At 40.6% G+C, this 26,071-nt stretch overlaps 2 protein-coding genes across 4 annotated transcripts; one reads left to right on the top strand and one right to left on the bottom strand.

Moving 5' to 3' along the window:
• Nucleotides 1–730: 730 nt before the first annotated feature.
• On the bottom strand, nucleotides 731–11,808 carry TYW5 (tRNA-yW synthesizing protein 5). Of its 2 annotated transcripts, XM_027725704.2 has the most exons (9): nucleotides 11,671–11,808; nucleotides 10,484–10,765; nucleotides 9,475–9,629; nucleotides 6,424–6,493; nucleotides 5,523–5,567; nucleotides 4,882–5,019; nucleotides 3,856–3,943; nucleotides 3,286–3,402; nucleotides 731–2,119 (listed from the first exon to the last, which is right to left on the bottom strand). In XM_027725704.2, the coding sequence occupies exons 2-9, from the start codon at nucleotides 10,622–10,624 to the stop codon at nucleotides 1,863–1,865; spliced, it is 1,011 nt and encodes a 336-aa protein (XP_027581505.1). In that variant the 5' UTR covers nucleotides 10,625–10,765; nucleotides 11,671–11,808; the 3' UTR covers nucleotides 731–1,862. The 2 variants fall into 2 exon arrangements, with proteins under 2 accessions (XP_027581505.1, XP_027581507.1); XM_027725706.2 differs by lacking the exons at nucleotides 10,484–10,765; nucleotides 11,671–11,808 and adding an exon at nucleotides 10,265–10,473.
• MAIP1 (matrix AAA peptidase interacting protein 1) lies at nucleotides 11,228–22,263 on the top strand. Of its 2 annotated transcripts, XM_039378849.1 has the most exons (6): nucleotides 11,397–11,736; nucleotides 13,673–13,744; nucleotides 15,509–15,635; nucleotides 16,618–16,768; nucleotides 18,559–18,659; nucleotides 19,014–22,263. In XM_039378849.1, exons 1-5 carry the CDS (start codon nucleotides 11,425–11,427, stop codon nucleotides 18,635–18,637), a joined length of 741 nt encoding a protein of 246 aa, XP_039234783.1. In that variant the 5' UTR covers nucleotides 11,397–11,424; the 3' UTR covers nucleotides 18,638–18,659; nucleotides 19,014–22,263. The 2 variants fall into 2 exon arrangements, with proteins under 2 accessions (XP_027581540.1, XP_039234783.1); XM_027725739.2 differs by having other exon boundaries at nucleotides 11,228–11,736; nucleotides 18,559–22,262.
• The last annotated feature ends 3,808 nt before the right edge of the window (nucleotides 22,264–26,071 follow it).

The raw sequence follows: 26,071 nt of genomic DNA, 5'->3' as shown, positions 1-26,071 counted from the left end.
AGGTATTTGACCCACAAGATTTTCCTCCTTTACTTTCCCTCTCTCCAAGAGCCTCAAGCCCTCCCACCCTCTCTGAAGCACAGCAGGCACTTCCCACAAGTGAGGCAGCAGCAGGTCACTCACACCCCAATTGCTGCTCCACAAAGCTTCCCTTATTTACTACTGAGTGTTGAGGGGGCCTGAGAACACTGGGCTATCATGTCCCTTTTGTGACTGGAGAATCAAGCAATGGCAGGATGCAGGAGCAGCACAGGACTTCTCTGTACCAGTATATTGAGGCAGTTATAGTTAAAAGAGATGGCTGTGCAGGCACAATGCTGGAACACAGCTTTGTCTAGCCCTGCAGGCTCTCTGAGCCTCTCCATTTAGTCCCGACACACAAAGAATATGCTCTGTTCACCTCTGCAATTCAGATGGGGCCCTCGACATCACCGATCTAACAAAGCCAAGAGGTTACCCCAGCCTAACAGTCTGTCTCAGCAGTATGCACAAGCAATCCTTGTTCCTTTTTGAACAAAAATTTTGGGAGACCTATTTGTGATCCCAAATTTAAATTCTACCCTCAGAATGTACAATGATGCCCATCAGAATCGCTTGGCTGGTTCCATTCATGCTTATTCATTGAGGTGGCCGGGTGCCCATTCACATGGTACCAGACTATTTTCACTGTGTTGAATTGCCAAGAAGAACAGGTTTAGAAGAATAATCTGCACAGTGTTCAAGCTCCTGCTCTTCTGGAGAAAGCTTTTTTTTTCCAGCACTTTATTAACACTACATATCTATTTAGTCTAAGAGCTTTTGACAAGTCACAGTTCTCAAAAAACATTGTTAGAAATTACAGACTGACCTTAGTCACAAAATGCTGCATTGCCCAAATGGCACAAGTAATAACATCAGAGGGATTTCAAAGAGACAATGACAAGCCTATCCTTTTTGTGAGATCCCCACCTTTATTTCACAAGGCTTTTGTAAGCACTGCAATCTGAAAAAGTAACCTACAATGCCTGAACAACAGGCTCCATCCCCAAAGGTGCAATGCAAACCCCCTCTCATATGGTAACAAAGAGCACCCCAAGTACAGCTCCCAGTAGATTCTATGTCTACTTCAGAACTATGAACTTCACTGCAGATTCTAGGACTGTAGCTGAATGGATTTATGGGCACATTAGTTGCAAGTGTTTCACAGCTACAGAAACAGCAATGCTGCCTGACTGCACTGGGGCAGTGACCAACAAGGTTTTCTCCACAATACATTATGCAGGTAGGAAAAGGGTAAATCATTTGCCTTGCAGTCAAGCTGTTGCACAATTCTAAGCTTAACTGGCATGATTAGCTTTTGCGCTTTTTCCTCATACCCGCTCTCAGTCTCACTACAAGGGGGAGAAGAAACTCCCCACACTTATTCTCAGGTTATTACTCAAAAAGAAACCTTGACCATTACAGCCACCAACAATGGCTTTCCTAGACTTCCTCAGAAACCACTGTGGCTTTCCTAAACTTTCATGAGGTCAGACTCAAGAAGACGTGCAGTTAGTTGTAAGCATACACACTGTCAGCCCAGACACCAGGACTTCTGTTCAGAAAAATTTAAGTAGAACATTCCAAACCAGTACAGTCATAAATGCAGGCACTGCAAATGTGTATATCACTGTAGAAAAGAGACCATCGCCAGATCAAGCAAACTCTGTACTCACTACACATGATAAAAACAAGAAAAAAAAGCTACAAGATCAACTTCGTTATAGATGAATATTTACCAACAGTTTTTATTGGTCTCAAAATGTATGTACACATGGACAGTTTCCACATTGACATACAATTTTCTACTTGCACAGAAGCTTGCTGAATTACAATGTGTTATTTTATCCATAATCATTCCTATAGGCTTTTTCTTGGATGCGTAACACCATTCTCCGAGCATAAAAATCCCTGTATTCCTCAGGTAGTTCTTCAAGTGTTTTCAAGGCCCTGTCCAAGATCTGTATAGCTCTAGAGGCTGCCATGGGATCTTTATTTCCATAAGTGTCTGTCTTATCATAGGATTCAGCAGGAAGGTGTTTCCAAAAGACATTCAGTGCCACTCCAAATTCCTCAGAAATTACATTGTGGAACCACAAAGCTGCAGAAAGAAGAATGTCTAAAATAAAAATTACTATCCAAAACTTCCATGTGACTCATAACAAGTGTCAGAATCGCCCAAACTAAACCTAGTTGAGGAAGAGCCTCAACTACCATATTTTTGTTTATTTATTAATATTCATTCCTGAATATATTGCATTGTACCAAAGTTAAGAAGTTCCTCAAGACGTTTACGTCAATCCATAACTTTGTATGAAAGCAACACTTGCTGAAGTATAGAGATACTCAAAGGTAAGCAAATGATAAGCATGTGTGGGATGAAGGTAAGACTTTGTCAGCAACCTGGAATGTGTATCACTGAAAAAAGATGCTTTTTGAGAAATGTGTGTGGTTATTATGGAGAAGTCAGGAGCAGCCCCTCTTCCGAACCTGCTAACACAGCAACAGTGTGACACACCATTATCTAAGTGTAACCAAAAGTTTCTTTAGGAAGAGAAACAAATGGTAAGTTCAAAACTAAGTAACAAGTCCGAGGCTAAGAAACTATTTTAAAATAACTTCCTAAAAACCTACTGCCTTTTTGTTTACTGACCTGTTTATATTGCCCAGATAATATAAAAGCGACAGAGTATCTGCCACAAACTCATGAAGAGTTAAAATCAGAAACAAGTAGGAGTAGTTCAATAGGAGTAATTCAAATGCTTTTCCCTGATTACCAGAATTTGTCATCTCAGCCCAGGAAGGAGCTTTCTGTTTTCTCCTTGTTCAGAAAAGTGATAAGGACTTGTCTTTCCACTCCCCAGAGAGGATTAGAAATTTCTAGAAGGTCCAGTAACTCTACCATCCAAAATTCTCATCAGAGCACATGCCTCACAGTGCCAGAGCTACAGAAGAACAGAAACGGTACTTTACTCAAATCTTGTCACTGGGAAACTCAAGTCACTGAAGTAATTTCAGATTTCACAAGGTGAGTTTATTATATTAATCTACTAAGACACAAATTCATAAGCACAAAGTTTAAACTTGAGGAACAGTAAGATTTGTAGGTAGATATAATAATAGCTTTTATCAAAGTAATTGTACAGTGGGAAGTAGAAAAGTTTTGCCAACACTTTTCACAGAACACTTAAACATAGAAATGCTTTAGTCACCTCTTACCATCTCTAGAAATGAAAATGCCACGTTCAGGAACCATTTGTTACTTACCTGGAATAAATAACACATCTCCAGCTTCCAGAAGACATTGATAGCGCTTGGCTTTCACAAAAAGGGGATATTTCTCCATGTCTGGGTTATCCACATCCAGTACCTCTGATTTAGTACCTAGGAAAATTTTCAGTGAATAAATATTCCTACTCTTCCAACAGTAACAAAGCATCATCACATTGCTGGAAATGGCAGTTCTTGAATCAAATTTAATACTGGTTTATTGTGCTGTAAGTCTTCTAAAAAACAGGGAAACCTGATGGCAGTGTTGTCTACATTTGTCTTGTGACTGCAACCTTATTAACATTAAAAAACACTTCTCCTGACATTTAAAACACTATTTTGAGCCCAGACAGAACACTGTACTCCTCCAGTTACCTGCTGAAAACAATCACACAAAGCTGCTGTTCTCAGCTTTAACTAAAGCCAACGGGATTAGAGTTAAGGGAACAAATTACTTTTTTTATATCAAGTCCTTTGTTAGTGACTGTTTTCTACAGTGCAACACCTGTGAGCCACAAGGCAGCAAAGATCACCAAACTCTGACCTAGATACCTATGACATGCATACCTGATAAATATAAATATGGTGCATCTCGAGGACTGTACAAAACAACTCGTTTTTTCCCTGTGACTTGGATTAAGAAGTTATCCATTACCTGGAATAAGCATAATAAGAGAGATGTCAGCCAAAAGTTAAGAGTGATTATATAGGATTAAGCTAATTAATTATTAGCTTAAAAGAGGGAATTATTAAAACCTTCCCATGTTAAGAGTTAGCTACAAGAGCTTCCACATACGGTTAATTAAAAAAACTTAAAATTTTGAGTAACTTTATCCCCTTGACTGCACATTCTTGACAAATAGTGTGTCTGGAGACACAGTATTGCTTTCCAACTATCTTGTGTTTTTCCTGAAACAAAGAATCAAGTTCTTCCATCTTAAAACACAAAGCCATACCATACTTTAGACACATAAACCACCAAGATGTAATACAAAATATATTATGGATTCCTTTTCTCTTTCAATGTTACCCTTACTTCATTTTTTTGACTGACTTTCTATTGATAAGGATCCTTTTTCCTAATTATAAGGCAAAACCTATTTTTCTTATGAGTAAATTTATTCAGAATTCACTGCACAATGTTATAAGAAAATCTTGTTTGGAATCTATCGCATTGCAGCCACAAATTACTACAATCATTGTACAACTGGCAATGTGTTATACAATTGCATTTTATTCTAATATGGCCATTAGAATAAAAAAAAAAAAAGAATGTAATGTTGAAGACAAAAACATTGAAAGTTACTGTGTTTCAGATTTTTAACTGAAACTCAAAACAGTAAAAAAAAGAACACAATAAAACGTCATTTAATCTCACAAATATGGAATTAGACATAAACCCAGTCAAGATATTATGCCCACGCAATACATCTATTTAAAATTCACTGTACCACTGAATGTGATTCATTTCACTATTTCAAAATATGTGAAGTCTGTTATGATTCTCTGATCTTTGTCAGAGATTTGCACCTTATTATCTCAACTCTGTAATGCCATCTGCAACATTTTATGCTAAACCCGTGTATTACCTACATCATAATGTGTCCATAACTGTAATCCAGCTGAGCTGATGCGGAAGACACTAGAGAAGAACTGTTCCTTCTCAAAATACTCTGGAATTTGAACATCTTTTGCCAAAACAGGAAACTGCTTCCTGATATCTGCAATGTCCTGAAACAGAAAGACAATAACTCTTAGAGAACCACATATGCACATTTAAATGAGGGAGCACTTCACTGTCTTTTCCCATCATATGAAACATGGGGCTGGAACTTCAGCATTGGTGAATACCTGAACACAGCAACGTTCTTCAGCAATGACTTGCTCAATGACACTAACAAGAACAGCCAGAGAGCTGCTTTGAACTGCTAGAAATCACACTGAAGAAGCAAGAGATCAGCAGAAATCCTTTTATATTAGTTTACAACAAAAGCTAAAGAAAGGGAGGTTAGCCATGTATTCTTCAGTGATCAGCTAAGCTCTCATATAACAGCAACTAGTTCAGACACTTAGATTTAAATATTCTGACTTAAATCCAGTCAGATTCACAAACCAAGTGACCCTAAGTAAGTTGTGTGTCTGTGTTACAGACTCAGCAGATGACAATGGGCTTTAAAAAAATATTCCTAAACTGCAACTTTACAATATAGGAACTGTAATCTCAAATAACTCACCTTCCTAGCATCTTCACCCACTGATCGCAAATAGTACTTTTCATCCTGAAGAGAACACAAAAAGAGAATTGGTTTTGGTATTTTAGTAAGAAATGCAAACACTTAAACAAAGAGCCTGTATTTTCTCATTAATTAATGCAGAGCTTCATTAAAATATGGTACAAATAAATGGCATCTACAAATTTAGCTGCTTTGTTATACTGCCTTTACTCTACTGATCCCTACTGTTCATCTCAAGAAATGGGAAAATACATTAACTGAGAGCAGAAGAGTAAAAGGGGGGAGACTTGTCAACTGCTTCAGCATTGCTGTTACTGAACAGCCTCAAAGCAAATGCAGATTATATTTTAAGTTCCTCAGAACACTGATGCAGGCAGCTATTTTAATTGGCTTCAAAACTTACAGCATTCTATGTAGCACAGAAGGTAAAAAGCATGTCTACATTCAAAACTGTTTGCTTCCTAATCACAGCTACCTGAAAAATCCCTAGCTTGAACATTGATATGTAAAGATAGCCACACATGTGCTACTTACAAATCACGTCACAAAAAAATCTGGATTTGTATTTTGATAGCAGATGTAATCAAACTCTAAAATATCTTCATGACATTTTCTTGTGAAACACGCAAATGATACAGTTGTTATTTTAAAACAAGGTTTGATTTCTAAATTTTAGACTGGAATTTTTACTCATGTATGCAGTTTTTGTTAACAGAAACTGGCTGGTTGAAGTTAACCACACCATGCACATACAAAACAACTCACATTTTTTCCCTTGGCTCCAAGCCACTAAAAAGTTACATCTAAGATCAAGTAAACTTTTAAATTACAATTCATCCTTTTCCTTTCCATATACTGGCAAAATAACTGACAGAAGAAACTGTGACACCAAAGAAATTACCTCAGAAAGAAAGTACTCCTGGTGGTTGACTTCAGCTGCTCTTCGTACAAATACATCAAAAGGCAGAGTTCTGGAATATAAATATCTAAATTTATACAATGAATCAATGTAACAACTCATGGTGTAAATGCTTGGTTTATAATAAGCTCCATGTAAAAGTAAGACCATGTAAAGTAAGACAAAAGATGGAATGTGCTGCTCTTTTACTTTTTTAACTTAACATGGTGACTAATCAGTGTTTGCAGCAGATATTTGAAGAGTTCTATTGAGATAGAAATCCTACACTTAAAAACTTCTCCACTTCAGTAAATTGTAAATATCCAAACAGAATCCTGTAATTGCTGAGGCTGGAAGGCACCTCTGGAGATCCTCCATTCCAACCCCCTTGCCAAAAGCAGGATCAACTACAGCAGCTTGCCCAGGACAGCATCCAGTGTGGTTTTACACATTTCCAAGGATGGACCCTCCATAAGCTCTCTAGGCAACCTGTTTCATTTGTTCCATTGTTTGACCACCCTTGCAGTAAAAGATGGGGGAAGTGTGTTCAATAGATTAACAGAATTTGCTGTATTTCATCTTGTGCCCATTGCCCCTTGTCCTGTCACCACGAACCAGGAGAAGAATAGAGCTCCATCTTTACTCCCTCCATCAACTATTTATACACTTTGGAAAGATCCCCTCTTGAGCTTAGGAGTTCTGAACGGTTTGAATCACAGCCGAAATTTCTTTCCAGTCAAATTAAGACTCAAACTGTGACCAAAGCCTGGCAATACTTGCTTAGACTGTTTCTGTAAGTGTGTAATTTTTAGACTTGTTTACTGTACATTTTCATAAATTTGCAGAAAAGTTCAGCATCAAGAAAACTACTGCAGGGAACATACACATGTTTATATCTATGCATTTTCTGCTAAGAATTTGTGCATGAACACAGATAACTTATCTTCATTTGTAGGTCTATAAAATTTATTTCAGTTATCTGAGGTTTTTTTAAATATGTGCTTCTCCAGCTAAGCAAAACACAGCATTTTTTATATCTTCAAGTGTTTCTTTAAACTTTTACTAAACCTAACTTAAGAAGATTCAAAAGGAATCACTGGGCATCAGAGCTGGTCCCTCTGAGGTCAATACAAGTGTTACATATTTATTTAGATAATGGAAGCTTTTCATACAGATTACAGATTTTGGTATCAGTTGACAGCTGAATGGCAAACCAAGCACAAGCAGTAATGGTACATGTTCACTGTTATGAATATTATGAGTTGAATGTTACATTTACTCATCTCAGCATCTCACATTACGTATTACTGGATAATAAATTATTGAATATAAATACCACATTTCAGAACAACCTCCCAGTACCCAAGGTAAAGAACAAACTACCCTCAAGCAAAATTTTTCTTGATCCTGTTATCCCTTCTACCAGAATGTGAACATTCATCAGACAGCACTTAGACCAATTCTCTAAACTTTAGGCTTCTTTGTAACAGGCAAATACAACCACTGAAGTCAATGGAAAACCAAACAAGAACCAATGCTCTGACTTCAGCTAGACTGTTGTATCATGCCCATTTACATTTGCTACTGAAGAAAGTGAGAGCACAGCTCCACGACAGCTTAAACTGATGCATGCTGGTGCTGCCACAGCTCTGTCCTTGCTGTCTACCCTTATCACCCCATCTCCTCCCCTGCAGCAGCACTGGCACTCATCTGACCTCACAGTGAACCTGCTTGCAAAGCTAAAACAGCAGAAAAACAGTCAGACTTCTGCAGCACATCACAACCTAGCTGAATGAGTTCCAGAACCAACACAAAGACAGGGGTAGGAGCATGCAACTTACAACAGGACTGCAGTACTACTCACATGCATCAGTTTAAACTCATGGAACTGCATGTTAAGTCCTCAGTGTTTCTGGTGTTTTGGTACTACTTATTCTCCCTTCAGATTAGAATGAGGGGCTTGCTATGGAAAGGGTCAAAGCTTCCTGAATTTCAAGTGAAGTAGGTGGAAGTCCTGACACTTGCCATACTGAAGCACCATCAGACTCCATATGGCTGTCTACAAACCTGCTAAAACTAGCACACCGGGTTAACTAGATGTGAACTCACAGTAAGAGAGATTAATTAAAAAAAAAACACAACAAAACAAAATAGAGCATGGAAAATAAAATACAGAGATAAGGCAAAGTCATTCAAGTACAACCTAACGTTTAAGATTCAAAAGTTCATTATGCAGGGAACAGAATGTACCATAATTGTTATGTGCTTTTTCCCCTAGAACAACAGGCTCCACTCAAAGACTTGTAGCTTGTTTACACTTATAGTGTATGCTTCCACCTGCTTAAAAGTTTAACAGACTGAACACATCCTGTTCCCACCTGGGGTAAACAAACAAGAGCTAAAATAAAGGCATTTGCCCTTGAAAACCAAGAGGAACTTCGGAGGAGAGCAAGATGTTTTGTGACCCGCATCAAGATTAAAGAGCTGGTGAAACATGTGGTATCCAGTAGTTCTAACATTCTGAGAACTGCACATCCTAACTTTGAAAGGAGCTTGGCTTTAATTAGCTACACCCCTCCTAGAGTGGAATACCCTGCCTGCCACACACCAGCATTCAAAGAGGTCCAGGCACATGTTGAGGCAGAAACTACCACTATTCAGTAACACTGAAAACAGACCATGTAAGTAGAATAAAATAGCATATCATCCAGTATCAAGGGTGTCTTGGTTTGCTTTTTTCATTAATGGCAGCAACTGCCAGGCTCAAATTTCTTAGAGGAATGCTCTGTCAAAATACCTTTATAACACTACTCCATGACATCTCTTTCAAGGTGCTGTTTGGGCCCTCATTTCACCCTCATAGTGTTAAATTCAGGGCATAAAGATATTTGTAGAACGAACAGAAGAGGGAGAAATCAAGGACAGCACTTCGATACATAATTTAATGTTTTCACTATCTTGATATTCTCACCCTCAGCTTCAGGCAGATGCACTGTATGTCTGCAAGTTACAAGCATGTGCCTTTAAAACACAAGAGGCCTTGGAGTGCAGTACCTATACACAAAGTTCTTACTGAGGAAATCCATCTGTGGCACTGTGGAAACATGAATCTTTACTTCTTTAGATCCTTCAGCTTGGCTCAAGTAATCTACTGTCCATTTGGTTGTGCAAGGGCCCAGTTCCATTCCTGTCAGAACTACTGGCTTTCTCTAAGGAACAAAACAAAAAGAAATGTCAATGGTGAAACGATCATAGCATCCAGTGGAAAAAATTCAGAATTAATTTTTCAAGGTATGTCCATGCAAACAAGTCAGTTGAATGCCAGGACCCACTACTCAAGGTCACAACTTATCTTTCACAAGCAATGTGAATCAGCAATTTTGCATGTTGAAACAAAATGCAGTAAATTATAGGACTGTGTCTCTATTAACTAAATCCTTTTTCCTAGTGGTGTAAGGAAAGATATGGAGAGGCAAAAACAATTTTAACCTGCACTTTGTGCTGGGGCCAACAAGGAATCTAGCCAGACTAAGAAACAGATTTAATCATTCTAGCCAGAGCTTAGCAGAAAAGTTGCAAAAGACCACAGAGCTAAGGTGCAGACTGTGAGCTGTGGTGGTGCTCTGTGTTCTCATAAGAGAAGCTCTTGCCAGCACTATACGGGTTCCTTGCTGCTGACAACCACGAACAGGTTTGATCCAGGGCACATAAAAAAAAATCAGCAGAAAGACACTTCTGCTTTGAATTGGGACCTCGGGAGGGGAAAAAAATGGAACAGAGACGACAAAGCAACAAAACCAGCGATCACACTTTTTCTAACCACTGCCAAAGGAAACGGACTCACAGAGATCGGCCGTCGGAGCTTGCCAGCAGCTCAGACAGGACTTGCCTGTAGAAGCTCCTTGCTCCCAAACTCCCACTCAACTCGCTGGATCACGGCACCTCTCCGGGAGCACAGAAACCCAAACCCCGCGGTTTGCCTGCACCAGATGTGCCCGTAGGGAGTCACCGGACAACTCCTGCCTTGCCCGGTGTCCCCGGGCAGCCCCAGCCCGCTCCGTACCCGCGGGTAGATGTCCCGCAGGAACCGCTCCCGCGTCACCCCGTCCAGCCGCTCCACCGCCACCGCCGGCTGCTCCCGCCGCTCCACGGCCGGCTGCTCCCGCCGCTCCAGCTCCAGCGCCTCCCGCTCCCGCCGCTCCATGACCGCCGGTGACCCGGGTCCGTCCCGCCGCTTCCCCCGGAAAGCAGAGCCCGCGCAGGAGCGTTCCCGGCTTCTCTCTCTGAGCAAGGGATGGGGGCCCGCGGGTCACAGAATCACGGAATTTTCGGGGTTGGAAGGGACCTGTGGAGATCATTTAGTCCAACCTCCTTGCCAAGGCAGGGTCACCGGAGCAGGTGGCACAGGAACCCGTCCAGGTGGGTTTTGAACGTCTCCAGACAGGGGGACTCCACAACCTCCTGGGCAGCCTGTTCCAGTTCTCTGCCACCCCCAGCGTAAGGAAGTTCTTCCTCATGTTGAGGCGAAACTTCTTGTGTGTTAGTTTGTGTTTAAGTTTATGGCCATTGCTCCTTGTCCTGTCACTGGGCACCACCGGAAAGTCCGGCACTATCCTCTCGGCACCCACCTTTGAGATATTTATATGCATTAATGAATCCCCTCTCAGTCTTCTGTAGACTAAACAAGCCCAGCTCACGCATTCTCTCCTCATATGAGAGATGGTCCAGACCCCTCATCGTCTTTGGCACCTCCGCTGGACCCTCTCCAGTAGGTCCTTGTCCCTCTAGTACCGAGGAGCCCAGGACCGGACACCGCACTCCAGCCGTGGTCTCGCTAGGGCCGAGCGGAGGGGACGCCCCCCTTCTCCGGAGGTGTCCCGCGGTGACGGGGTGACCGCAGCCCCCGCCCCAGCGCGGCCGGAGCCGCCGTTCGCCTCGGGAGGTCCCCGCGCGGCGCCGGAACCGGCGGCGGGCTCTGTTTCCGCGGGGCGGGGCAGGCCCAGCATGGCGCTGCGCTGCGCGGGCCCGGGCCGTGTCCGCTGGCTGGCGCGGGCACTGGCGGGCCCCGCTCGGCTCCTGCCGCCGCCCGCCGCCGCCTCGGCCCCGCTGGGGCCCGCCCGGCTCCCCCCGCCCCGGCCCAGCGCCCGGTTCGCCAGCACCGCCGGGCCCGGCCCCGAGGGCCCGCAGCGGCGCGTTGTGGTGGTGAGGATCACCAGCCCCATCGCCTGGCTCCGCACCCGCTTCTACTACCTGCTCATCCGCCTCTACTTCGATCAGGAGTTCAGCGTCGAGGAGTTCACGCGGGGGGCCAAGCAGGTGAGCGGGGCCCCGGGAGGGCAGAGCGGCCGGCCGGGGGGGAAAGGACCCGCTGAGCCTCCCCGGGGCCTGGCGGTGCCCGCGTTTTGTTTCATGGAATCACAGAATCCCTTAGGTTGGAAAAGAGCTCTGAGATCATCACAGAATGGGTCAGGGTAGAAGGGACCAAAGTGGATCATCTCGTCCAACCTCCCTCCTCTTGCAGGGTCATCCCAGAGCACCTTGCTCAGAATTGCGTCCAGACGGTCCTTGAATATCCCCAGTGAGGGAGACTCCACAACCTCTCCTGGCAGCCTGTTCCAGTGCTCAGTCACCTGTACAGTAAAGAAGTTCTTCCTCATGTTCTGGTGGAACTTCTGGGCATGAATTTCTGCCTGTTGCCTCTCGTCCTATTTCTTGGCACCACCAAGAAGAGCCTGGAACCATCCTCTTGGCACCCCCCTTTAGATATTTATGCACATTAATGAGGTCCCCTCTTGGTCATCTCTTCATGAGGCTGAACAAGCCTGATTCCATCAGCCTTTCCTTGTAAGAGATCCTTGAATCCATCCTCAGTGGGTCCATCCTCACTGTTGGACCCACTCCAGGAGCTCCATGTCTCTCTTGTGCATTGAATCCAACCTGTGACCGATCACAACCTTGTCAACTAGGCCATGGCACCAACTGACACATCCAGTCTTTCCCTGAACACCCCCAGGGACGGTGACTCCACCACCTCCCTGGGCAGCCCATTCCAATGTTTAACAACCCTTTCTGTGAAGAAATCTCTCCTGATGTCCAACCTGATGTCATGTGTGGATATTGTAGTACCTGCGTGCTCCAAAATGTAAAATAGATGGAGTTCCCCACTGCTGGCTCCAAGCACCACATTTGGGGGGGAGTGATATAAGCTAAGATGTGCTTTTCTTTAGGAATTCCTTGTTTTCTTTTCCCAGATTCCACAATTAAAATGAGCTGATTTAGCAATTCCCCAAAATAGCATGAAGGAAGATGCTTCCAAACATTACAGAGACTTTAAGGGGAAATGTATATCAGCAGGTTTTCCTGAAATGATAAAGCTTAGGGAGACACAAAGCTGGTGTATATGCTTGTTTCTCCAAATTTTGAACCAAGTAAGCTTTGTCAACAGAATGTGTCAAAGAGGTAATGATCTCAAAGCTCATCATGTAAAAATGACAGTTATCTGCTGTGAAACTTCCAGTTTTTATATTTACTTTGAACAGAAAAAACAAGCTCAAAACAACACATAATGTTAAAATGATTAATATCAATTCAAGAGAGAAAAAAACATCACAACCTGTACCAAATTATTTGCCATGTGTGCAGAACCCCCTGTTTTATCTTGTCCTGGTTTGGTTTGTTTTTACTTGCTGTGGAGTCCTAAACACAACGTCCTTTACAAGACCACTAATTGAATATATAGAGACATTATTGTATGTAAATATAGCTGCAAAATTGAGGGGGAAAAGGGGGGTTTGCTTCCTGAAGTTCAGACACTAAACCAGATTTCTAAAGAAAATTTCTAAATTGAAGCTTCAGTTTTAACTGAAACCAGAAGATGAGTTGAAAAAGAGGGCAGGGGAACAAAATATTTACAGGGAAAGACACAGACTGTTTGAATTATCAAAAAGAGTAAATACCGATACAGAGTACTGCAATGCTTTTTTTGTTTTAGTAAGCTATGCATTCTGTTACCTAATATGAAAAGATTTGATGCTTTAAATGAGAGATTGGAAAGAAACCTTACGATTTTATCTGTTCATGAAATCACTTTTTTAATGCTGGAGGGCTTACATTTCAATGGTGATACCCTCTGCAGATACTGAAATCTTAAATCATGGAATATTTGGGTACCTTGTCACGTAATGATGGATTAGTTTGAAAAATAAGCCAACCTAGTGTTACTTGTTCATGTATATACTTTTTTTTTTGGTAGGCCTTTTCTGTTGTTTCAAAGCTGCTGTCTCAGCGTAAACTTGACCTGCTGGATGAACTTGTGTCACCAGAGGTAAGTGCTTTCCATCTCCTGTTCTAGCAACTGATTTTCCATTGTGAAGTAACATGCATTTGGCCTGTCATTATCTGTAAGTACTGCCAGTGGTTTAATTTGGGAAAACCAATGTATCACGGAACAGGCCAATTGTTTGTCCTGCAGCTTTTTTAATGTTTCATTTCAAGGCATGAAACTTAATTTAAATTTACTGTATTTGAAGTACATTTTGGCCATTGAGCGTAAGGACCAAATGGCAAAAAGATTGCTGGTGTACCAGGAAGGATTGAAAGGCAGCGGGTTCTGGATGGCAGGCGGAATTGCGAGTCTCCAGGTGTAGGCAGGCAGCTGAAGCTTCTGTGCACCAGAATTCAGATGAAGAAAGGAAGGGTTTTGTGCTCATCCCTGCTGCACTGATGTGTTCCCACCCACACAGATCATACAGCCAATTACTGGTTTTGGCTGAAAGGCCTCAGTCTTGTGTCGTGGTGTCAGGGGTATGACTGACCTGGTTAAATATCAGTGCTGTGTTTTCTGTGTTTTTATGAATTTTTAATTGCTGAAGTTGTCTTGGCCTTCCCAGGGCATGGAGGTGGCAGATGCATCAGAGTGAAGTGGAGGAGATACTCCAGGTCTCTGTCTGCCGTGTTACAGGATGTCAGCGTGGCCTGCCCTATTGCCACCCATGCCTTTGCAGCAAAAACTCTGGTGCTGTTCTAGTGCATCCCCTCTGAACAATATTGCCTCCTCTCCCTGAACAGAGATAGCAATAAAATGTGAGTTTGTTTCTTGCTGTTGTTTTCAAAGAGCATCTCCTCTGCTTCCTCTTGAAAGAACTCCCGCTGGTCATCTTAAATTTTTCAGGTTTTACCTGGATCCAGAGACCTCATGTAACCTGATGATGTAGCAGATGAGGCTGTGATACCATGCTACTTCATTGTTTCTTTGACCAATGAATTTTGTATCTGAAAAATGGACTAGAAACCAACATCTTCTAGTGCAGATTGCCTCTTGCTTCTGTGTAACCTCTGTATTTGTTTGTTGTTCAGAAATGGCAAATCAAGTTGGGGTAAAAACTGAATATTATTGGAAAATACATGCTGCACAGCTTCATCTTTTCTTGTGACTTGACTTTCTCATGTGAAGTTTGAGGTGATGCCTCTGTGCAGTTTATGCACCACACCATTTTTCTACTTAGCACAGTAATGTAGGTTGTAGGACACTCAGATACTGTGAGTGTGAATGTGGGATGGAACTTAATTCCCAGAGCAATGATTTTGCAGTCTTTTCTGTTTTGCAAGTGTTTAAACTTTTTTTGAAGGCAATGTGGATCACAAAATGGCAAAGATAAACTTAGTGGTAATGAAGCTGATTTTCAAAGAAATTTGTGAAAGATAACTAAGAAATAATTGAACCAAAAGCTTAGGAACCTACACATAGCGAGAAATCATCAGTGAGAAGGCAGAGCGTGTGACTGTGGAAGCTTAACTGGTGTTTTCTGTGGTTATGTGCCTTGCAATGCAGCTACTCTTTTGACAGTACCTTTTCTAAGCATTTTTTAAGATACTTGTTTTCCATTGGTTTTGAGCAGTAAATGAATCTTCTTCAATGCTGCTGAATGAGGGTTAGGAGTGCCCAGACCTCCCAGTGCTTTTCACTTCCGCTGTGGTGTTTGTTGCACAAATATTTTAGCAATACAGCTCATTTTATTAACTGCAGTAGAAAAAGATTGTTACTTCAATTTCCTAATGAAAAACTAAGTGACAGTTTTTCTGAATTTAGGTACTTCAGGTGCTGAAGGAAAAGATTTCTTTGCTCCCTGACAGCCACAGGGATGCTTTAGCAGCTGACATTGATTCAATCATGTACACAACAGAAGGAGATGTTCGCATTTACTATGATGATGATGGTATGTTTAGAATCCTAAAACGTTTCAGCAATGAGCAGTTTTATTTCCTGGTGTCCCACTAAGCAGGTGTTTTCCTTGCAGATGTGTTTTTGAGTACTGTTTCCCTTTCCTTGTTTTTTTGTTTGTAGCTCATCTGTATGTAATTTCTTGATTTCCTTTTAAACCAGAAACAAGAGTTTATTTTTAATATGTCATGGTACTGTTTGTTTAGGTTTTGCTTATTCCTCTTCTTTTGTACAGAATTTTATGTTGTTAGTCCTCAGCAATCTGAAACCACTCAAAAACAATTTTTCTACTATATACTGAAAGCTGTTTGCTTCAACAACGAAAATACATCCTCCAAGAAGAATAGTGAAGGCTGGATAATGAAATCAATTTTGCTGTTCTAGTCTTTTTTTCATATAATGTATTTTGTTCTATGGCTCCCTGACTGTTTCTATTAAGCTAGTGATGAGCTCAAACAAGTTTTTCTTTTGGTTGGATACCAACATTAAGTGTTCTGTTCCTTATCAGACACAGTTGAGATTATTTGTATTCTAACCATGGGGCTTCCATTGAGCACTTCAAGTTGAAATCAAAAGTCAGACCCAATGAGCTTTTTTACTGATTTGGGAGATAGGCATTATTATTTTCCTCTTAGATTGTTCCTGAGTTTGTACTACTCTATGTACTTTTGCCATATCAGTAGTTAGTTCTGGACCTTGTGGGAACCAGCTTTTTGTCATACAATTTCATAATATACAATGTCACACCACACTCATGCTAAAATACATACTTTTCTAGTGAGTATTTTTATTGTTGCCAAACAGCATGAATATGGCACTAAATAGCTTTATCACTTATTATTCTATCCTGTATTCTTTATGGCTGAAGTCAGCTGCCCTTCTAGAGTCTCACTAGAATATATGCTAGGTAGCAAATAGGAGTATTTGACGAATGAGAAACATGAGATCTAACTCGTGCTTTGATTTATTTCCAACAGGAAGAAAGTTTGTTAGCATCCTGATGTGTTTCTGGTATCTGAATGGTGCTAATCTACCTGATGAAGTACCAGGTGGAGCCAAAGTTTTTCAGATTGTGTTTGGAGATGAAAGCACAAAAGAAAAAAAACATCTTTTAACAGCAAACTATGAGTAAGTTTACTTGTCCTTTTTTTTCCCCCACGTACGTGTGCTGGCTGTGTGGTAAGCAGTTGGGGAACTGTAGGCATTCACACTGTGCCAGTGCAGAACCTGGTGTGGTTTAATTTACCTTGATTCTAAAGTAAGTTCATTCTCATCAAGCTTTCCAGTTTTGATTTTAGGGCCAAATTTTTTAAATACCCCTCAAAGCCATTATGTTATTACCTTGTTTCTGAGTTGACATTAATGGGAACTCTTTCTCTATCAGGAAGAGAAGTATTTGGAGCATTGAGTGAGGTTTCCGATCCTTTCCTATGCTGCTCCTGCAGCTTTCAGGAAATAGGCCAGTTCTTGTTTTGCATTTCTTGTAGCTCAGCTAACAGCAGTGCAGTCAAGCCAAGCAGTAAAGTGTAGTGCTGTCGACTTGTCACTTCCCCACAGAAGTCAGAACTGCAATTAGCTGAAAAAGTAGCTCATGAAAGAGGAAATTATTTAGCCAAATACTTTCTGCAGAAAGGCAGAACAAAGGAAGCATCACCTGGTATTCAAATAATTCATGCCACTGATCCAAGCCTTCAAAGCACACATTAGGTAGATGGATTTTTCACAGGAATGCTTGTAAGTAATGTCTGTGTTGGTGTACTGATGTCAGAGCAGTGCAGAAAATATATGCACAGTTGGCAAAATGTACTGAAAATAAGATTCTCAGAAGTTGGGAGAAGCGACGATTTTTGTGTGAGAAATGCAATATGGTCAATGATTTACTCCCACATTTGAAATTGAAAGTATGGGGTCTACTTGATGAGGAGCTCTGAAGCAAAGGCAACACTCATGAGGACACCAATGCTTTTTGCCTGAATGGATTTTTGTGGATCCATCCCTTAGCTGAATTCAGCATCTTCCTTAGAGTTAGAGGCTTCTGAGGTTCTATTAACCTTAAGAGCCTTCCCTTAAAGCCTAAATATCTTCCCAATCCCCAGCAGAGAGATCTTTGCAAGTATGTGTTCCTTAACCTAAACACAAATGGGCAGAGACACTACAGGCCTTGGAAGCCCAGTGTTAAGTATTTGGATGTCTGAAGAAGACAGTTTGCAGGCGTGGATTTGCATGTAATTGTGAAGCAATGATGTTATACTGCTCTTGTCTGTGATGTGCAAGTTATTTAGGAGCATGAATATTCAGCTTGAAGCTTAGGCTTATCTTTAGATGACAAGCAGTCAAAGCTGACATGCTCAGAGAGGAAGTCATTAATGACTACAAAAGGCAGAAGACGACTTTAAAAATAGGAGTGGATATTTTCATTTTCTTGTTGACAACTCTGGAGTTTTCTTTCAGGGAGATTCAGTGCTACTGTTAACTTGACCTTTGATGTAGTTCTCAAAATACATTACTTTTTAGAGTATAGTTCAGTAAAAATGAAAATTTTCAAGTAGAATGTGTAGCATGTGATTTCCTTTCTCAATGCAATTACCATCCCATTAAATGAAACTATTGGCAAATGAAGATCTGCCACAAAGCTTTATTCATAGTTACTGCTGTGAAAACCCTTGATATCTGGGCCTCTGCTGTGGCTGATCCTGTATGTGGGATCTGAACCAGAACACTCTGAAGTCAGTGATTTTGTTTCTTGTCATAGAAATAATTTTAATCTTCCATTTTGGGGAGTAAGCACTAGAGTCTAAGTAGCTGTTACAGGAATAACTCTGAAGTAAAATCTTTTGTCATGATTTCTTGCTGTATTAGTAGCTCTATAAGATTAGTAAGTTTTAACAGCCCTTCATTTACTTTCTTTCCTTTTCCAGGTTCCAAAGAGAATTTACAGAAGGAGCAAAACCAGACTGGACAATTACACGGATTGAACATCCAAGGCTATTAGAATAAATGCTTTCTACAGCCTTTTTATGTAAATGTTCTGATGTAACAAATATCAGGGGGTTTGGGGTCTCTTTTTTTCCTTTCTTGCCCTTTCCTCCAAAAGATAGATGAATTTTGTATGTTTGATTCTCAAAAATTTTTTCTGAAACATTCATTGTGCTGCAGTATTCCAATAAAGCCTTTTCCCTGGTACAGGCTAGTACAAATTTAATTGGCTCCAATGCTCATCCAAGACATTTAGGCAGAGCAGTTTCACCCTGGCAGGCGTTATGGGTATGTTGACTTACATTCTGAGAAGAGATGGTACTGTTTGAAGATAAACAATGCTTTAATGGCTGATGGCCCTTCTGAGTTACTTTCCTATGTTTCTTTTTTCCCTTAGGGACTGTACAATATATAACTGAATAATATGCAAGATGAAATAGAGGTAGATGGACTTCTTAGATTGTCTAGCCTCAGCAGTTCATTTTGAGGTAATCTTGCTTTTGAATATGTTTTGAGATTAAGAAAGTTAGAGCCATTATCAGTATTTGCTACAGGATTGGAGTAAAAAAAAAGCTTCTAGCATTGCACTGGGAAAATACAACCAAGAGATATGTGTTTTGAAAAATTAAAAAAAAAACATTCAATTCAATAACATATAGGTGATTCCAAGTTTAGAGGTTTATGAAAGAAAAATCAGTTAAACCCATGAATTTAAGAGAGGACCTGAGAGTTAAGGTAAATGAAGTCCTCTGTTTGAAATGCGTGTTAAAGAAATGAACAAATCCTTAAAATTAGATGTTGCAACTGAACAACTCAGTTTATCTCTGGTTTCTGGAACACGAGAATCCTGGTGTAAGTAGCTTGAGGCTTTTTTATGTGAATCAACAGGAGAACATTGTAACAGGTTTCTTCATCCCTTATATCAACTTCAAATATAAAGCTAACTTTCTACACAGGTATGCTGTAGATATTAGTGTAGTGTTTTGAAAGTATAAAGTATAATTACTGTGATTCACAGTAGTTGTGATTGAAAGGTATAAATTAAATTTTCCATAGTTCAGCTCTTTTGATCCAGATCCATTTAAATCTTATCAAAAAGTTTTTAATGTCAAATCTTGGAAAAATAATTATGCTACTTTGTTCTGCCTTAGCAGCAGCAGACTGGCCTTATAATGCAGAATTTGTGATTTGTCCTCTGGACAAAGTTCACTGATGACAGAGTGCCTTGTCCTCAGGGGAGGAGCAGAATTCTGTATATATAGCCATTGTGTTTGCAGTCAGCCTGGAAAAGTTTGAGACAAAGCAAAAAATGTTTATTATTCTGTGGGCCATTTGCTCCATGGTGGGATGTCCAGTTTGGCCACTGAATAATGTGCTGCAAGAAGCTGCAATCAGACTTACTTGGGTCTGTAACAGACCCAAATAACAAGTAACAAGAGACAAAGCAGAACACTAGTGAAATGTGCAGATGCACTTTTGAAAGAAGTCATTATGATGGAGCAAAATAAGAAAAAAAGCCACTGAAGCAGTCTTTATATTCAGGAGTGTCTGCTTTTGTCTTTAAATAACATAGATCTATTCAGAAATACTGGTATATCTTAGATTTTAATTCAGGTTGCTTTATTAGTGTCTTTTTTGTGTGATTGGATGTATCAAAATGAGAGTCTCTGTCATGACTGATGAAGAATTACCCTTTTACTACTGAGTGCTCCATTTTTGGTTGCAAAGGCAAAGTAGACCCTTCTGTATGACTGATAATGAAATTTGTTTGTTTTGTTCACTATAAAATTGTGACTTGATAGAAACATGCTCCAAGTTGATAACACAGTTTTGCTGCAGAAGATGTAACTGAAAATTTACATGCACTGCTTTATTATTTTGAAGTTGTGTATCTTGTGCATCGGGGCCAGAGAGGGCAGCGCTTGGATGTTTGTGGGTTTTTCCACCTCTGAGCTTCATCTAGAAAATAGTCCTGGAGACTGCAAATCTCCATCAGATCCAGAACTACTTGTGGCCTTATTGCACTGTAAATGAATCAGAAAGGCACATAAATTACTAAGCTTACTGTATTGGAAAGTGATCTTCTCCCACAGTGAATAAAACTGGTGGAATCAAACTGAATTTAGAGTCTAATACTGGTTTCAGAAGAAAAAATGCCACCATCACTCCACCCCAAAAAACCACCACATACTACCCCAAACCCAACTTGTAAGTAACAAACAAATGTACAGCTTGGAGGACATTGAAGTTTATAGGAAGGTTTGACTCCTTTTTACCTGCCATCCATAAATTCTGTGTCCTAAGTGTGATCTTCATAGCAATTAATCAGACTGAAGTGGATGTCCCTGAAGGGCTATTGTCATCTTATGGCATCCGTGTTTTCTCTCATGGAAGGACTTTTCTTCTGTGTTGTCTGTTCAGGCAAAACGGGAACTTCTGGTTTCCATGTTGCCATCCAAAAGTAGCAATAAAAAATGTATTTAGTTTCTTCAAGTGAATATATTTCTATATGCTGTCAAGGCTGTCCCAAATTCCTATGGCAAAAGGGATGAATAAAAGGTTAAGTTTGCTTCATCTCAGTCTAGACAAAGATAGAGAGAATATTGTCTTGTAATTTTGGGATTTCCAGTCCTGCCATTCAAACACTTTACCCTAAAAATCATAATGATAACTTTAATGTTCAGAATTATAAAAATGAACTAAAGGAATTGTTTCATGATTTGGGAATAATGATGCCCAGCAGGGAACAGTAGAATGGTGTGGAGATCCCAGATTTTCCTATTATTTGTCTCAGACATCACCTGGGAAATCACAGTGTTTAAGGATTTATGTGTGCCTGATTTCCCTCTCATCTCATTGCCTCGCTTGCATTTCTGTTGCTTTATGTGGGAGGACAAGTACAATTGTAATTATGGTGTGTAGCCTGTAAATCCCCATACATGACCATCTAAAATATTTGCAGTTTTAGCCCACAAATGTCTTCATTCAGACCCCATTAATTCTTGAAAACAGTGTTACCAGGCTTGGTAGTGATTTTTAAGGTAAAATTCATATCTGTTAGCAACACTGATATTTCTCATTCATTTTACACAGAACTGTAAGGTCACACAAGGTGTCTGGACTGCACTTCAACTGGGGATGGAAATTCAAAGTACCACATTCTTCTCCCCTGTGAGAAATCATGTTTGTTTAGGTTCATGTGGAGCTTGGGAAGCCTTAATTTTTTATTTGTTCATCTGAAACTGTGGTCATGTTTAATGATTCCTGACAGCTGCCTAGCACAATTTCAATGCATGTGCCTAAATCTTAACAAGCACTAATTAAATCCGGCCAACAAAATCCCTGTTAATTTGCACACCCCACTCACCAGTAGATGGCCTTGGCCACAAAGCAATTGTGGCTGGAAAGAGACTGGCATTAATGAGAGTGCTAGCGAGGTAAAAAATAAAATGGTAGAGACATTGAGTGCTATTTAAATTATTTAGACTTGTCTTACTGAAAAGTCTTGATATTTTTACTGGCTTTCATCCTGACTCAACGATAGTGTCTTGTGTTCTCTCTGCAGCGCCTGCCCATTTTAAAGTGGCAATTTATCAGTGTTCTTAATAAAGATTCATTGTCTGTGTGAATTCACACAGGCACCTCAGTGCCTGACAGTAGCAAAGCTTATTTTGATATTCATATTTTAAAATATATTTATCATGTTGATTTTGATTCCTTTCTCTCCTGTCCCAGCATTGCCTGATTACTTCAGGGGGCACATTCAGCTTTTTCCAGGGTTTAAGGTGTGTTCAAGCTTGACCTTACCATCACTTCAGGTTATATTTAGTAGTAAAAGTTGTGTTTGTCACAGTAGCGATCATCCTCCTTCAAAACTTCACAACTCCTGGGGTTTTTTTTTGTCCTGTGGTTAAACTTGATCTCTGTCCTGTGTGCTTCATTGGCTGCCTTTGAGATTCCTTGCAGGCTGTAGTCACATGATGGCTCACAGCTTAAAATAAGGTGGGATACAAGTGTGTATAGTGGGAAGTGTTTCTAGTTTCATTCTTCCCTCCTCCATGGGTGTGATAGTTGATCTCTAAGCACTGGACCAGGTGTGGCCACAGGAAGAGGTATTTAGCGGTTAAAAAAGAAAGCATTGGCTACACAGCTGTGCTTTTGTTCTTCTAAGGGAAAGGCAGCTGGGGCAAATGGAGTTGCACAGTGAGTCATAGGGGTTCCCCTCCTTGTCTTTTATCTTCATTTTCCATTGCTAATGTGCTAGTCTTTTGGATTTTTACAGTCCTGCCATTTAGGATGGAGGTTAAGTAAGTCTTATGTGAATCTACGGCACTGTTGAAAACACCCCGTTAATCACAGTGCTTTCTCTCAGGTGTATTTTGTCTGATTTCAGTGATGTGTCCTTTTCCTGAAATATGGTTCTCCTATTGAAGTTGATAAGGAAACTGTCATGCATTTTAATGGGAGCAGACTGCAACTTTTTTGCTGCCTTTGAAGTTACCCCATCAGAAATAGAGGGAAGCTAAAATTAGACATGCTGTAGCTTCTTGAGTGCCATTTCATCCCTCCTGTGGCTGTCACAGAACAAGGCTTTTGATAGTGAGCTTGGTACTGTAGTGCTAAGGGAGGCACTAAGATGGAAAGGAGCAGGACAGCAAAGCAAAGTGCAGAGAAGATGTCATTTCACCAAGGATGCAGCTCTTTGCCTTAAGGACATGGGTTGTTTGGAAACAAGTGGTGATGTGACTTGAATGTTCCTCTAAACTATATTTTGCAGTTGACAGTAACCTTTTACATAAAACACTACTTCTGCTCAGGTTTGTGTATGGGGAAAAAAATCTGAGTTTCCAGGATTAGAAGTGAAGTCCCACCTTAAGTTTGCAGAGATTTCATAATCTGACTGGGGAGGGATGGAAGAGGCTGCCTGGGTAAATCAGAGCAACTAACAGGCTGTTTCTGTCTTACACTAATTAGCAACTGGCACATCCCTAGAAATTGGGAATGAAAAAAGGGGAGGGGGAAATGCCTTGATAGTCCCTCTCTTCTGAACTTTCTGGAACCACTTGGCAAGTGCAGCATCCATAATGTAAGTCCCAGCTGCCAAGTCTGGGAGCAGAAGTTTCAGTGGTGCAATTAGATTAAGTGGGTCCCTTGTTGCAGCCCAGGATCTGTCAGGACATCGGTTTCTGTGCTTGCTGGTGGTGTTGATGTTGTTTGAGGACCTTCATGTTTCTTATCTGCAGTACAGCCAAACAAGGTCATTACAAGTGATGTTATTTTTTTGTAATGTTTGTTTCGTGAGAACTGATAAATATAAATAATGCTTTTGGGGGATATTTTTTATATACTTTTGGAGGGAACAAGATTGAGGGTCTGCAATATAAAGTGACACACAAGCTCGTGAAAATGAATTTTTGTAGTCTAGAACTCATGTCATGCAAGATGTTGACCACTTAAACTTCTACCCTAATCATACCAGCAGTGATAAGATCTTCACCTAAGTCATGAAGAGGTCTCCTTGGATTGGCAGCTGCCTGAAATCTCTCATTTCTGTGTGCTTGAAGTACATATATTATTAAAATCTGTAATGAGCTTAGTCACATACTTTGTCCTTTTTAATTATCAGTGGGGTCATTGTCCCTTAGGTCTACCTCAGGCTCAGCTCCCTATAGCAGAATCTTCTGAGCTGTTAGCATGTTTCCTACTTTTTTGTCATTAGTGTCATTTAGTCACTTTTTTTTTCTGAGATAAGAGGTGCTTTTCATAAGGTAGAACAATAGAGGGATTGCTGATCCTCTGGGTGTGGTGTGCCTTGTTGGTTGGCATAGGAATCCTTTATGGACTTTCTGCTGAGGTGTGCTCTCAGAAGGCATCGTTTCTGCTGTTACAGTTCAGTCTCTGTGTGATTTCCATCTTTCTTACCAGCCCTCTGTCTAAGAAAGTAGTAAAACATTGGTACGAGTACTTGGAAAGATGGTAGAATTATCTTTGCTTGAATTGTAAACTATTAGGTGGTGTATCTACTTAAAAGTTTCAGAAGCAAATCTACAGATCATATGCTGAGTCTGAATTTGTATCACCTGCATTAAAACAGTAATTATAAGAAAATCTTAGGCAGCATGATTTCTTCTGTGAGTAAGGGAGGGCTTTTTCTGTTGTTCACGTTGTTCTGTGGTGGTTTTGTTTGTATTTTGGTTTTTTATTCTATCTTAAACACCAGCAGTTAGTCAAGGATAAAGAAAGTGTTCCATTGCTAAGAGATAGTATAGACATCTAAGGAAAAAATGGGTTCTTCATCTGGGTGGTCATCTTTGCATATTTCATGTTCTACTTTCAGATTCTGTGTTGGAAAGAAGTGAATTTTTTAATGCCAAATTGGTAATGTTTGCTGACTTTCTCTACTGCAGGGGCTGTTGTTTCCTGATGGAATCATTTGCATGTATTTTGCCCAGTTTTCTGCCAGTACAGCTCGTGCTCCAGGGTCTCCTGCAGTGTACAATTTAATCTCTTACTTTCATTTCACTGAAGTATATAGGTTTCAGCAGGGGTAGCTGGGTGAAGGTTAGTGCCCGCATTATACTGGAGATCTGCTTAAGTGATCTAATGGCTCCTTCTGGCAAACTGTGAAATTATAATAGCAGAAGTAGGGAGAGGAAGGGGATCAAAGGTGGATGGTAATGCAAGATTCGTGTAAAGAGAAAGCTGTATGTATTCTGTCTCTAGAGCAGAAGTTGTAACAGTCCTGAAATGAAAATAAGTTTAGAAAAACTGAGAAAAATAAAAACATGGTGAGAAAGTCAGTGTTCTGACTGGATGTTGTTCTCTCAGCTAAAAAGGCCGGAAACTTCCCTCAAAACTGAGGCCAGGAGAATTTCTTGTAGGATTCTGAGGTGGTGTCCTGGTTATCAGGAAGAAGCGAAGTCTAGAGGATTTACAGTGACTTGCCTCTGTTGTGAGGGAGATCTTCAGAACACTTTATGAAGTGAAGACGTGTGCTGAAGCCTTCATTTGCAAGAACCCGGGATTACTTCTCTCTAACAGTAATCAGTACCTTCTCATGAGAGTGTCTGATATGTTCGGTCTGCAGTCAAATGGCCTTTGGGCTTTTCTATTTATTTACTATCACACAACTCTCTCCTAGCCTTCTGACAGATCTAGCAGTGGCTATTTGAGGAGAGTAGCTGGTGATACAGATGCATTTATCCCACTGGAGTCTCAGAATCTTCTGGTTGTCTTTCCTCAAAACTCTAGGTGTCTCTAAAAGCCTGACCAGAGCTGAGCACGCTGCTGCAGATGAGCCTGCTATATTTATCTGGTGTTGAAATAATTTCCTCTAATTTCATACTTATATTTATGAATTCTCAAGGTTAATTTGCAGGATCTTATTTCTCCTGTTAAGCACAGTACCAGAGCACACTTGACATTTCTCCCAAGCATTATTTTCTGACCGTGTGT

Source organism: Pipra filicauda, unplaced genomic scaffold (genome assembly GCF_003945595.2).
Source record: "Pipra filicauda isolate LSUMZ 115617 unplaced genomic scaffold, ASM394559v2 scaffold149_size4050908_pilon, whole genome shotgun sequence".
In the NCBI taxonomy this organism is placed as follows: Eukaryota; Metazoa; Chordata; class Aves; order Passeriformes; family Pipridae; genus Pipra; species Pipra filicauda.
Note: the sequence above shows the minus strand (reverse complement) of the source record. Positions and strands in the feature narration are given on the sequence as shown.

What these genes read in the sequence shown, in the direction of transcription:
- TYW5 (XM_027725704.2), bottom strand. Translation starts at nt 10,624, where the DNA reads ATGGAGCGGCGGGAGCGGGAGGCGCTGGAGCTGGAGCGGCGGGAGCAG. An exon ending in AGTAAGAACTTTGTGTATAG is followed by an intron (nt 6,494 to 9,474) that starts GTACTGCACTCC and finishes TTTATATTCCAG; the next exon opens with AACTCTGCCTTTTGATGTAT. An exon ending in ACCATATTTATATTTATCAG is followed by an intron (nt 3,403 to 3,855) that starts GTATGCATGTCA and finishes AAATTTTCCTAG; the next exon opens with GTACTAAATCAGAGGTACTG.
- MAIP1 (XM_039378849.1), top strand. Translation starts at nt 11,425, where the DNA reads ATGGCGCTGCGCTGCGCGGGCCCGGGCCGTGTCCGCTGGCTGGCGCGG. An exon ending in ATGAACTTGTGTCACCAGAG is followed by an intron (nt 13,745 to 15,508) that starts GTAAGTGCTTTC and finishes TTCTGAATTTAG; the next exon opens with GTACTTCAGGTGCTGAAGGA. An exon ending in CATTTACTATGATGATGATG is followed by an intron (nt 15,636 to 16,617) that starts GTATGTTTAGAA and finishes TATTTCCAACAG; the next exon opens with GAAGAAAGTTTGTTAGCATC.